Consider the following 14700-nt stretch of genomic DNA (forward strand, 5'->3'; position numbering starts at 1 on the left):
TGTTGAGACGATAATGTTTTTATTTTATTTTTATTTCATAAAATCGCGAGAGAAATTCTAGAGCAAAATCCAATTGCCTTGATCATGACTGGGGACTGGGCGTGTTAAAGTAATTCTTACACTGCCCCTGTGACACTGTAGGCTACTGCAGAGCCTAGATCCCTGCTACTGTCCGATTCGGTAAATGGACAAAAGCTAGATCCCCACTGACAAACTACATAGACTGACGAGCCCGACTGGCTCTAATGACACTTGAACAGACACCCTGTTTAAGTTTTCCTGACTGAATAACACCATTTCCCCCCTGCCAGGAAGAGGGGATGATAGAATGTGGCTTGCACTTTACGATGTTTTTGAGTATCTTCAACAGACTGCTGATAACCGTTCCTGACCAAAGAGGGGGTTCCTGACCAAAGAGGGGAACAGGGAGACCCGACCAGACCAGAGGACTCAAAGAGGGGAACAGGGAGACTAGACCAGAGGACTCTCCTTTTGCTCTTCTGTTTTGTCTCTGTTGTCTCTCTCATCTGTGGATTCACAGGTCTCTCCTCCCATGTCTCTCAAAGACATTGCTGACCTGCCCCGTATGAAGTCCCCACTAAGGAAAGGTGACCATTCCGGACGCCAGAGAGGGGTTCTTCTTATCATCTCCAACCAGGCCGTTGGGTCCTGATCCGCGACCTGGGGCCGTACCAGATTCAACTCACCACGCAGACGGCTGCCAGAGTAGCTGAGAGAACTTCGACGCCATTGCGTCCCAAACCAAGGAGCAGATGAGCAGCCTGAGAACAGGCCAGAAAACATGGAAGAGAAGAGATGTAGCGGGGTGAACCTACCCGTCAGAGAGATGTAGCGGGGTGAACCTACCCGTCAGAGAGATGTAGCGGGGTGAACCTACCCGTCAGAGAGAAGTTGCGGGGTGAACCTACCCGTCAAAGATGGAACAATCAGGACCAGGGCATTCTGGCCTGTGTGGAATAGCTGTCAAAAGTAGCTGAGAGGACGGTCCATGCAGCCGAACCAGAGATCTCAAGGGCAAAGCGGTCACCGCCACACTGTCCTCTCCTCTGATGAGCAATCGGAGACTGACCTTGCCGGTCACCTCCTTCTCGTGGTTGTTGTATGACAACGTGGACAAGCTCAACAACAATGACTGCACCTCTAACCGCACACACTGGAACCTACATTGAACATTCAGAGACGCAAACATGGAAGCTATGATCCAGAAGAAATTACCTGCGATTATTCACAAGAAGAGTGAATGAACTTTGAAATTATCTTGAAGAAATATCATATTTGTTTACAAGAGTTACAATGGTTGTCCACTTTTAGACTATAAATAGTATATAATCATGTCATCTTTTTTACCTTGTTTCCTGTCATATTTCTGAATCAAGGGGTTTTGGTACGTGATTTTGCCCTCGCTTTGCACGTGGAAAGAAAATAATCTATTTTTTTGTTAAATATTTCACAATAAAATAAAATAAAAAAATTTTGCTCCACCTAGTGGAGAGATTACTTCCTTTCCACATGTATAGCATAGCTGAATGTTTACACTTTGTGTTTGGATTTTATATTTTATTTTTGTGTACCTGTTCAGGCACAAATGGGGGATTGTTATATAATTTACATCCAAACACCTTAAACCTTTGTTCCTCTCTCTCTTTTGTAATTCCAAACACCTCCTAAACCTCTGTCTTCCTCACTTCTCTTTTAAGACCGACCCCTGTCTCACCAGGACAGGAAAAGCCTCACACTTCGTCCTTCCCGTCCTGGCTCAGGCCTTTTGTTCCTTTGTCTATATTCAAAGTGTACCGCGCTTTTCTTTTCATCCCTCGACCACTGTTTGAATCCGTCACCTTACTATGACGTATAGACGAGTCAGCCAACCAAATGTCGGCTGCATCACATCCTTGTTTGAGCACATATAAGGCGGTACTAGGCGAGCTTAAACTCACTTCTGTTCTGATGAACCACTCTGTGTTTTATCTTGAGGTCCTTTTGCAATTGTATTGTTTTCTTAATAAATCTGACTGAACCTTTTTGAGCAAACCTGGGCAAATACTTCATTTTTCGAAACTTCTACTACACTCAGCAACACTCAATGACATCGAGGAGGGTCAATTCAGTAAAAATGTCCATCATGCCCAGATTTTTATTTTTGTTTCAAGCGATCCCAGTGCTCATTCCTAAATCTTTTTTTAAGAAACTGAATGAGTGTACATCTACTTTCATCTGGAACAAAGCTGTACCTCGGATAAGGAAAGAATATCTGCAAAGGCATAAGGGGGAGGGTGGTTTGTCTCTACCCAACTATTTATACTACTATTGGGCGGCCAATATCCTCAAATTGTTGTTCTGGGTCTCTGACTTGTCAGACGAAGCTCCGGTTTGGCTGCTTATAGAGCAGCATTCAAGTAACCCCGTAGCACTTGGTTCCCTGATTTGTGCCCCATTGCCCCTAAGTAAACGTCATTGGACGAATAACCCAATTATCCAGGGTTCTCTAAAGATATGGTCCCAGTTTAGAATTCATAAACTTAAACTTAAACAGGCTCTCATTACTTCCCCTGTTCTGGCGAATGTCAGTTTTACTCCATCTCTCACGGACCCTTCTTTTCGACTTTGGTATGGCAGGGGTATCAGGTGTGTTAAGGACCTATTTAAGGATGGGCATTTTATTTATTTTGAACAGTTGAGAAAGGACTTTGATATTCCCCAATCAGATTTCTTTAGATATTTGCAGGTACGGAGTTATGTCAAATCCCATTTTTCTCTAACAGCCCCACGGAGAACATGGATAGACGAGTGTTTGAGTTTAGATCCAGGTGGCAGAGGCCTTGTGTCAGTACTGTATGAGAGTATTCAGAGGATCGCCTCCCCGTCACTTAACCATCTAGCTAGACAGTGGGAGGGAGAGTTGGGTATTACTATATCAGAGACAGACTGGCAGGCAGCGGTTGCATGGGTGCACTCGTCATCAATATGCATTAGGCATGGGTTATTACAATTTAAGGTTCTACATAGATTGCATCTATCCCCGAGCAAGCTGGCCAAATTTTACCCAGGCCTTGACCCCACCTGTATAAGATGTATGGGGGACCCAGCTGATCTAGCCACATGTTTTGGCTATGCCCCAAGCTGATCCCATTTTGGACAGCTGTTTTTGACACATTTTCATATACCTGTAATAAGATTACTGACCCTAACCCGCTGACTGCACTGTTTGGAGTAGTCCCGCAGGAGATATCAATAACAACTCACCAGGCGGAGGCTATAGCATTTTCTACCCTACTCGCTAGACGTCTGATTCTTTTTAGATGGAAGAAAGCTATGCCCCCATCTCACAAGTGCTGGGTTGAGAAGGTAATGTCCCATCTTAAACTTGAACACCTCAAACATACTGCCCGAGGCTCCGCCTAGAAATACTACAGGGTATGGCAACCGTTCATCACCTATTTTGAGTCTGAGTTCTCTGCCCTCGAGGCCAGGTAGCCCGTCCACCTGTACCCCGCCCCCCCCCTCCTTGCTGCACAGCCTAACCAGGCAACCTGGAAAATGTTATTCGAATTAGATCCAACGACCCTTCTTTCTTTTCTGTTCCTGACACTACAACTATTTTTGTGAGGAAATGTAGCCCCCCCCCGTTTTTATTTGTATTGAGTGTATTATGTTGCCTTGACATGCATCTCCATTTCACTTCATGTTGGTAATGGTTGACACTCTGTTAATTTGTGTTTTTGTTTTGTTTTGTTTTGTTTATGAAAACGTGAAATGTGTGGTGTGGAGTTGAGCACGTTTTCAATGGCAAATGGCTGTACTATATGGTTCAGTGTGTGAGACTCAATAAAGATATTTGGATAATAATAACACTCAATGACATCACACCATAGACCGACACACCAATAGTTCAGCAAAGCCACGGTGCCCTGGTTACCATGGCTACCACACCATCTTCTCATGACGACAGTGGAAATCGGCATGACTGTGCCATTTTATTATGGCGACATCCCATAGTAAGCATGGTTAAATGGACACTGTGGAGGAATTCAAGGCAATCTGTGTAGGTGCACGTGTGTGTGTTTTTTTGCTGCGATAAGCAGCTATATAGCTCGCTCTGTCGTTCGGTCCACAAAACTTTTCTTGGATTACTCCATATGTCCTGCATGCTGCAAATAGAGACCACGAGTAGTAACTATGCCAGAAAGAATTACCATGATTTGTCCATACGTGGTGCTTTAGTAACCGATTCAAATCACAAATTTAAAATTGCCGGCGTTTCCATGCTGTTTGTTGAAAATGTATGAAACTTGGTGCTTGGTGCACTTATGTCTTTTTTCAGCAGGTTTAAAATTTGGCAAAACCTATGAAAGGTAAGTCCTCATAAACCGGAAGTCTGATTGGTCTGAAATTTACGTGTATGGTGCAGGTCTCCCTATAAGGTGTTAAAGTGATAGCCTTGAATTTTTGAACTAGCGCCTCATTTTTGATTTATGCATAATGTTGTTGATTGATGGAGAGCATTTTCAGCTGATTCCATGCTGTCTCTCGTTCGGGCATTCACGACTCGCTAACGCTAGCGCAATCGAATCGAACCAGCTAGCATTGGCAGCCAAAACCACAGTCATTCTACTAACTGACTGTTTTGAAGTACAATGGTGGATTTTCAGAGAGATGTTTCTCATGTGAGAGTCTCTCTGAAGTCTTAAAAGTACTTTACAAAGGCATGATACGATCACATGTATAAAAAGGTGGCTTGGGGACTTTCCATTGACGGTATGCTGAGATGGGACAAAATGGTGGCTTCCATATATGGTGAGGCTGAAGATTCACCGGTTGGTTCGAAGGTTCTCGAAGGAGAGCCTGGGGTATATAAGGAAGATTTGACTGTTAGTCAGATGAGATGTCTACACTGCCCGCGAGCCTCGCCCGACCCTCCCGAAGCAGACGATCCGGCTAAAGAATCTCCCAGTTCTACATCCACGGCGTTCCGACGGGCTGTCTCCGTCTCCTCTTTGCAGAGAAAACCAGACTTGCAGCAAAGCCGTTGCGACACGACCAACATCCCCTTCCGTTCCGGAGGGGCCGCGCCTGGTGAGAATTTTGTTCTGTGGTGAAGCGAGTACCAAGGCCAGGTGTTCTCTGCTCCACTAAACATCCTATTCTTTTACTCTCGATCACGGTATACGGGTTTTCGTGTTTGCATATTGTTGATTGAATAGAGTTTTAAGGTGAAGTTTATATTACTAATTGTGTGTCATTTAATCATAGGTTCATTGGCAGGATAAATTCTTACTATATATAGGATAGGACACATAATTACCATTTAGATTGTATAGAAATACATAAAATTAATATGTTTTGTGTTTTGATCCTAAAGTTAGTACTGATTTGGTTCATTATTTTCATCAAAGTTTTATTGCTGTGTTCAGTTGTGCGCTCTTGGTGGCTTGCAATGTATAACAAGTAAGACTTGTATGATCAGTTAATCATTAAATTTGTATAACCATTTTAATCATTTAATTCATTAAAATTTCCTCTAAAGGGACTGAGTTTCATTCATCATTATTATTCCTGTAATGTAAATATTTAAGCTGTCCAGGCATAACATCTCAAGCTCTATAAAGGTTGATTCTAGACCCAGTGTGATAATACTCCCTTGCAGTAATATTTTATTGCTAATCCTCCTACCCGACACGTAACAGCTGTCAATGAGGAACAGAGCGGTCGTGAACCAGAGTTGTTTACAAGCGGGTGCCTCTCTCTAGGTCACAGAGAAGACGTCACAGTAAACTGTAATAGGGAGAGCTCTGGGAAGTAGATCGTTAGCAGTCGGGCGCGTCTGTTCGATTTACCGGTCGTAGCACACACGATTTTGCGCAACTTCCTGTGAGGGGTAAATAACCTGGGAGCGTAAACGTGACGGCATCCTTAGAGATGACCGGTACTGATAATCCCATAACACCACAGGGATTTCAGGGAGACATTTTTGGCGTCCCTGGGTGGGCCAGCGAAGCAGGTTGTGACGCCTTAAGAACGGCGTCCCCCAAGGATATGTCTTGGCCCCCCTCCTTTATAACATCTACACCTACTACTTGCCGAACACAGTCTCCAGGAAGTACGCCTACGCAGACGACCTCACACTGGTTTACTCCGTTGGAGACTGGCAGGCCGTGGAGGAGACCCTGAGCCAGGACATGCAGACACAAGCAGCATACCTCTGGAAATGGAGATTGAAGCTCAGTGAGGCAAAGACAGTGTTGGCAACCTTTCACCTTAAAGGAAGCCAAACGTGAGCTCCAAATACACATCGATGGAACACCCCAGCCATGCTGCGCCGAACCAACCTATCTCAGCATTACGTCGGACAGGTCGCTCATGTTCCGCTGACACCTCAAATCACTGCGCAAGAAGTTAACAGCTTGTGTGGCACTGATGAGGCGACTGGTCCGATCAGGCTGGGGCGCCGGCGCAAAAAGACTGCGCACGGCAGCCCTAGCCCTGGTGTACTCGACCAGCGAATATTGCACACCGGTGTGGTGCCACAGCGCTCACACCCGCCTTGCGCATTGTGACAGGATGCCTGCGTCCCACTCCTGTGGACAACCTTCCCATCCTTGCAGATATCCAGACCGCTGGCCTCCGCCGCGGAGGAACCACAGCACGTCTCGCCTGCTGGGCCATGGAGCCTAACCATCTGCTCCACCACAGGCTCGCTGCAACAGCAGAGCCTCCCCGGCGTCTCAAGTCGAGGCACCCTTTTGTGCCTGCCACACAAGATCTCCTGCAGCAATGCAGAGATCTTAACATCAATGAGGCAGGATGGGCGGACTACACCTGGCGTGCCGACACTGTCGAACACCTCCAGACTCCGTGATTTTATCCTGGACGCCGGTTCTTCCCCTACCGGGATGGACTTACCAGCGTGGGTGAGGCTTTATTGTTTCCGGACCGGCGTCGAACGCTTCCGCTCATCGATGCACAGATGGGGCTTGGCTTCCTGTGCGGCATGCCAGTGTGGCGCCGAGGAACAAACCGCAGTCCACGTTATTCAGGACTGTCCGATATATCAGACAACCAACGGAATGCGTGGCCTGGCGGTTGTGGATGATGAAATGGTTACGTGGCTTCTGGAGGTGTGCCCGGATATATAGCCCGGGTGACCCCCTCACCCAGTCTCGGGGTGGTAAAAGGATAGCTCCTCGGCCCCAAGCCTCCCTGAGCCTGGAGGGAGAGGATGTACCAACTCACCCAAACGACGACAAAGAAGAACATTATGGGTAAGTCGAAAATGAGACCCTAGTTTAAAAATTCCACAGCTAAGAGATCCAATCCAAGATGGCAGAGAAATTGGCATGAAAAAAGGTTGTACCCAAGTAGTTTGAAAAATCACTCACAGTGATTTCGAGTTGAGTGGGAAATACTGAGAGTCGCCTACTGCTATGGAAACCAGTACGCGTGCACCATTCCCCAAGTGGAAACCTGTTGAAAGCGTCATTAAATTGAATGTGAAGCAAATTCTAAATTCTAAAGTCTAATGTCTACGACCATAATGGTAAATGGACTGCACTTATATAGCGCTTTTCCACCTTAGCGGCACTCAAAGCGCTTTACAATGGCCTCTCATTCACCCAATCACACACACATTCACACACCAATGGCGGCAGCTGCCATGCAAGGCGCTAACCTGCTCATTGGGAGCAATTTGGGGTTAGGTGTCTTGCTCAAGGACACTTCGACATGTGGACAGTCAGAGCTGGGATTCGAACCACTGACCCTTCGATCATTGAATGACCCGCTCTACCAACTGAGCTACAGCCGCCCCCAAGGGTGACATAATGACAAATTCACCTGTATGAAGCTAGCTAATATGTTGTCTCATAGTGCTTCGAGTATGTCTACTGAGAGGCCCAGACAGGTAAAGAGGCCTATACTATTTTCTTGTGTTGTTCGTTTACTTTTCTCTAATGCTTGTCCTATAGTGGGATATTTTAAATGCAGACCTACTGAAGTTATTTAACTTTCCCTTCTTGTTCATAGCAAAACTACTGTATGATATTGTGTGCAAAAATAGGTTTTGCTTATATGTGCACGCATGAGGTGAAAAAATATAAATAAATGGTGAAAATCACTAGATCAACTGGTCTACAGTATGCAAAAATAGGCCTCCGTATTGAGCAATTAATTGATGTGAATGTGAAAATCACTGGAATGTGGGTAGGGCAAGTATCTTAAAAGCTCCCTATACATGCTCAATGGTCATCATTCTTGGGCGAGAGTGCAATCATTACCAACCCTCCCTCACCAACCTCTGCAGCTTTGTGTATTTTGGAGGGCTAGGCCTACAGAAAAAGTGTAAATGACTTGTCATGCGCTATGCATATTTTGGTAGGCTATATTGTTGACGAGGGTATACTGTTAGAGTTCATGAAAGTGTTGACCTGATGTAGGCCCCAAATAAAGAATTGTTGAAAATAACTTGATGTCTTTCTTCTTATTTTGGTAGGCTATAGAGCAAAATGCCATTCATACGTCAACATCTTCTGATTTAGAGTCCAAGAAAGTGTCGACTCGATGTAATGAATCCCTAGCTGTTCTGCACTCATTGTAGCCATTTGGCATTGGCGCAGTGGTGGGGTACTGTACCACCTCAAAGTTTTGGGGCACTCAACATATTTGCAGCACAGGAAAAAAATGTGGGATACAAATTTCAAGTTCTTTTTATAACAATAATCTAGGGATTTGAAACTGACTGGGCATGGATAGCCTACAACCATGTACCATTCTCAAAAGACTAGGTAATGGTAGGAATGTGAAATTGAACCATTTTGGTAAATTAGGAAGCTAATGCTAATATAGCACTTTAAAACTCAACTTCTCATGAACGGTTAATTGGATTGAGTCAGCATCACTTATTCGTTTCGTAAAAAATTGCATGATTTTTTATGAAACAAACATACTTTATAAATTGTGCCATATAGTTAGCATTTTATGCTAATAATTTGACCATGTTGATCAAAAACTCATCTTTCATGTTCTTCTTTTTAGCTGTGACTAGAATCTCTATTGCTCGCCCTGTTGGTTCGTTAGTTGATCAGTTGGTCCACAAAAATTGGGTCTGGCTGCACATGCACATAGGTGGTCTCAGCTATTGCGAATTTGCGCTTTGTATGAATGTGGTTGTGGGTGTCTATGTGCATGTGTGTGTGTGTGTGTGTGTGTGTGTGTGTGTGTGCGTGTCTGTGTGTGTGTGTGCATGCTTGTGTGTGTATGTTTTCGAGACTGACCTGTTGAGAGTAACGCTGCTGTGTCTGTATGGTGTAGCTCTCCTCCTGGGTGATCCGGGTTCGAGGCAGCGTCTCAACCTCTTCCAACGCCTCCATAGTGACCCCATGTGGCAGGACTTGGAACAACGACGTCACATACATGATCACAGACTTCTTATCAGGGTGGGGCACTGCCACATCTGGTGGTGGGGGGGAGAGGAGGAGAGCAGGGAGGCAGACGTGATGAGTGTAGGTGTTAAGAAACATGCAGAGTGTGTGTTTAACATTTAACCCCCCCCCCCACACACACACACTCACTACACAGACCAGCAGTTGGACAGCACTGGAGAGAGGTCAGGAAGATTGACAGATCAGAGAGATGAATGGAGGCCATAGTAATCAATACCAGAGAGAGATGCATGTAGATCTAAGTAACCGTGACATAGATAGCAGACCAGAGTAATGGATACCAGAGTGGAGAGAGGGTAGAAAGGGTAGATGGATCGTGTGTGTGTGTGTGTGTGTGTGTGTGTGTGCGCATGTGTTTGTCTGGGAGAGAGCTTCATAAGGCAGGATCCCACAGCAGATTGAAAAGGTTTCTTTATTGTCTACAGGCAATTTTCCATCTGCTTACAGTGTGTGTGTGTGTGTGTGTGTGTGTGCGTGTGTGTGCGTGCGCGTGTGTGCGTGTTTCTATCCATCTATCTCCGAGATACAGTCCATAGATCTATCTCAGTGATAGGTGAACTATACATTATGCAACACCAGGTGTGACAAACACACAGGCTGTATTCCAAAACATAGGGCTCTTCACTTCACAGAATGCCACGCCCACTGCTGCCATTTGGAGGGGCATTCCAATCCAAAGTGTGTAAAAGTCGCCCCTTCAAAGGGCCCATCATAACGGTCGTTTTCGAAGTGAACAAGCGATGGTCACTTTGCTCCCACAATTATTTGCAACAACGTCAGCACAGGAAGTTGACTGCATTTTGAAGCAGGCTAAAAGCAATTTTGTCTCTCACTACTGTTAATATCCTAACAAACATTTCACCATCGATTATATGTCTTATCAATGTTAGTCGTGGTGTCTAGTTGAGGGGCAGATATGAAAGGTTTTCTGACAGCGGCTCATAGACTACAGTAGATCAATCCACGTTGGCACATGCGTCATTGGAATTGCTGGCCTTGACGCAGGTGGAGCAAATGTTTGCTGGGATGTCACTTAGTTAAGTTTGAATAGTTTCCAGGCTAGACAGAAACCATGTAGATTCCCAATACAGTATGTGGTCAGTTTATCAAAATTCTAGGTTTCTAAAATCTGCTACGACGAGTTGGAGTCAATGCTGTCATCTGTCTGTGCCCCTAGGGCTAGGCAGATTGGAAAAAGTGGGAGAATTCATTCATAACACATGAGTGAAGAGGCAAACTAATCACTGGATGCCTAGCATAGCTAGCTAACCAATTACATTTATATTTTTAAGAAGATATATTTACTTATTTAGACCCAGTTGTGCTTAGCTGAGATGTGAATAGGATGTTGGTCGCAAAACTTGCAATGATTAGCCAAACCCAGCTGATGAAACAGGTGATGCGCAATTACATTGTGAAATTCGTAGATGACACCGCTGTTTGGGCTTATTAGCCTACATAGAGATCAAGACAATTCACTTTACCACTCCGAAAGTTTCGCTTCAGTTTAGATAGGATTCATTAACATGGTTAGCCATACTGTATTATGACAGGCTGTTGACACACATGGGACACCCCTGAAAAATGAGTTTTCACTACAAAGGGAAGTGAGTTCATAGGGTGTAGGGATGAGCCCTACGTTTTGGAATGTAGCCCCAGAGGCCTTGCTACATTAGGCTGCCAGAGATGGGTCTGCTGGTCTCCTGTAGATCACACACACACAGGTACACGTACAGTACACCATTGAATGAATATCATACATATGATAACAGGAATATAAACACATATCAACCACCTACAAGGAACAACCGACCCACCCACCCACCCACCCACCCATCCATCCATCCATCCATCCATCCATCCATCCATCCATCCATCCATCCATCCATCCATCCATCCATCCATCCATCCATCCATCCATCCATCCATCCATCCATCCATCCATCCATCCATCCATCCATCCATCCATCCATCCATCCATCCATCCATCCATCCATCCATCCATCCATCCATCCATCCATCCATCCATCCATCCATCCATCCATCCATCCATCCATCCATCCATCCATCCATCCATCCATCCATCCATCCATCCATCCATCCATCCATCCATCCATCCATCCATCCATCCATCCATCCATCCATCCATCCATCCATCCATCCATCCATCCATCCATCCATCCATCCATCCATCCATCCATCCATCCATCCATCCATCCATCCATCCATCCATCCATCCATCCATCCATCCATCCATCAACTAACTAACCAATCAATCAACCTATGAATGGGGAGAATGGGACGCTATGCAGAGCAGAGAGAGGCTCTGAGGTCATCAATCTAAAACTGTGCTCCTCCACTCAGACGGTCCCATCACCAAGGCAACAGCCAATCAGGGCCTGACACAGCTTATTTCATTAGGATGACAGAGGCATGTAATTACAAGCTAATTGGTGGTGTCACGGCCACCGTGACAGCAGTGTGATGACAGGTTGTGACAGGAGCAGATGAAAACTCAACTACAATACTGGAGTTGAAGGCTAAAAAACAGCCTCAAAAACATCTGTCTTTACCTGGTCTCTGTCTGGTCTTTCTGGTCTCTCTCTAGTCTTCAGGTCTGTCTATTACTCTCTGGTCTCTCTCTAGTCTCTCTCTGGTCTCTCTACTTGTCTCTCTGAACTCTCTAGTCTCTTTCTGGTCTCTCTCTAGTCTCTTTCTGGTCTCTCTCTGGTCTCTTTCTGGTTTCTGTACTAGTCTCTCTCTGGTTCCTCTCAAGTCTCTTTCTGGTCTCTCTCTGCTCTCTTTCTAGTCTCTCTCTGGTCCCTCTCAAGTCTCTCTCTGGTCTCTCTAGTCTCTCTCTGGTCTCTCTAGTCTCTCTCTGGTCTCTCTCTGGTCTTACCCTCGGGGTCCAGGAGTCTCTCTATGCCCAGGTGTTGATCCGCCTTGCTGAAGGCATGGTCAAGCTTCTCGATGGCGGTTGGCTTCTTCTCCACAGTGCTCCAATCAAAGAGTTCAGGCCTGGGGGCAAGACAAGGCACACCAGCCAATCAGATTCTCTCTCAAACAAAAAAACAAACTGACAGATACAGAAGGACACACAGACATTGACATAAACGCACACGCACACACACACAAACACACGCGCACACACACACACACACACCTGTGGCTGTGCAGAAGGGCGTTGAAGGCCAAGCCATCATTCCAGCTATTGGAGAAGTTGACCACATTAACTTGTGGGTAATCTTTGGTGGACTGGCGCACCCAGCTCAGCAGGATCTTCTCACTGTTGGTCTGCTGTAGGCCCGCCATCACATCCTTCATCACATCCTTTACCTGCACACACACACGCACGCATGCGTGCACACACACACAGTCACATGAGGATAAATGCACAAAAGGCATGGTGAAATATTGTAATACATGCTAATGGCTGTGTGCTGAGGCAATTAAGAAGAAACACACATCTAAAAATCTCCAGAGTCCTGGAACTTTCCAGAAATGTTTTGAGACTGGTTGAAAGAAGTTAAACACACACACACACACACACACATACACACACACACACACACACACAGGATCAATCCTAGTGCTATTGAGTGACAGTTCTGCAGCAAGTGAGCACAGCTCAGGGAGAGGGAGTCTGGAATATTTGCATTACTTAAGCATATCTTACCATCACCTATCCATCAGACTCCATCAAATACACACGCACACACACACGCACACACACACACGCACACACATGCTCGGACAAGCACACACACATGCACATACACGGACAAGCACACAGACGCTCTCTTTCGCACACACACACACACACACACACACACGTATGAAAATAAATCTCTATCTCAAGTTCTGGCGGAGAAAGCGCTCCAGTGTCTGACAGTAAAAACCCTTCCATTATCCAACTGCAGAGCCTGGAACTGTAAAGCTGTGTGTGTGTGTGTGTGTGTGTGTGTGTGTGTGTGTGTGTGTGTGTGTGTGTGTGTGTGTGTGTGTGTGTGTGTGTGCTCCTGTAGTCATCTACCTGAGAAATGCAACCAATTAAAGCTGGGAATCATACTCAGCCTGTTCAATCACAGACAATAAAAAAAAACATGCTCTCCTGAACAACAGCTCCAAACCACACACACACACACACACACACACACACATACACATGCGAAAAATACACAAAACTGTACAAACATACACACTACTCCAAAAGGTTAGTTAGTGATTCTTCTCCAACTATGTCTTGTAGCCTACTGCTGCTCTGTTGGGTAAAGCGGGTCTCATTGGGAGTAGGTCACTGCATTCATTTCCACTTTAATTGGTAACCGCTATGACAGAGGCCAAACACACACACACACACACACACACACACACACACACACACACACACACACACACACACACACACACACACACACACACACACACACACACACACACACACACACACACACACACACACACACACACACACAACCTTCACTTTTGCCCCTGCTTCTATCCTCTTCAGACAGCCCAGTGACTATTTCCCTGACAAACACACACACACACACACTGTGCCATATTTAAACACTGTGGAGATTTTCCATTACCTGCATCATTAATTCTATGCAAATGCTGCTGAAGTGATACAGTCATTAACATGGTGATGAGACAGTGTGGACGGTGGTAACAGGTCTAGTTGTGTAAGTGTTTAGATCATGGTTGTATGATGGTTAGGTTGTGTTGTATGATGGTTATACAATTACTGACATGCCAGTGGGTTGTGGTTATATGGTGGGTTGCAGTTGGATTATACAGTATTGGGGATGGGTTGTGGTCAGGGGATAAAACTAACTTTTTAGCTTACAAGCCAACTGACTGGTACAGTAAATTAAAAAAATGTACCAGCCATTGGCTAGTAAATAGAGTTTATTTTAACCCCTGGTTCGGGTTATATGTTACGATTGGGTTATGGTTATATGGTGGTTGGATTGTGGTTATACTGTATGTATGGTGGTTTGGTTGTAGTTATATTGTGGTTACTGTATGTTGTGGTTATATTCTGGTCAGGTTGTGGTTGTACGGTTACAAACCTGCCAATGGAGAATGATGCTCCAGATCAGACCGAGGATCAGTTTATGATTCCCATCAACAATGTCTGCCCCGCCGATGTTCACCAGCTCCACCTGCAGGACGGGAGGGGGAGTGCCAGCTCAGATTCACCTGCTCTTATTGGATGGAAGTACATGCAGTTTCCTACATA

The 14700-nt window shown here is 45.4% G+C and overlaps 1 protein-coding gene across 1 annotated transcript in view; it reads right to left on the reverse strand.

Annotated features, from left to right (window-relative positions):
- The window catches only part of LOC311310521 (dystrophin-like), a gene marked incomplete at both ends in the record, with an annotated part of 146912 nt that overhangs the window by 87672 nt on the left and 44540 nt on the right, over positions 1–14700 (reverse strand). The window contains 4 exons of the mRNA XM_084440030.1: positions 9288–9466; positions 12355–12473; positions 12619–12791; positions 14531–14623. Of these exons, the coding sequence (XP_084296156.1) occupies positions 9288–9466; positions 12355–12473; positions 12619–12791; positions 14531–14623 (564 nt within the window). The remainder of the gene's footprint in view (positions 1–9287; positions 9467–12354; positions 12474–12618; positions 12792–14530; positions 14624–14700) is intronic.

The sequence above is a fragment of the Borostomias antarcticus genome, assembly GCF_949987555.1.
Source record: "Borostomias antarcticus genome assembly, chromosome: 6".
In the NCBI taxonomy this organism is placed as follows: Eukaryota; Metazoa; Chordata; class Actinopteri; order Stomiiformes; family Stomiidae; genus Borostomias; species Borostomias antarcticus.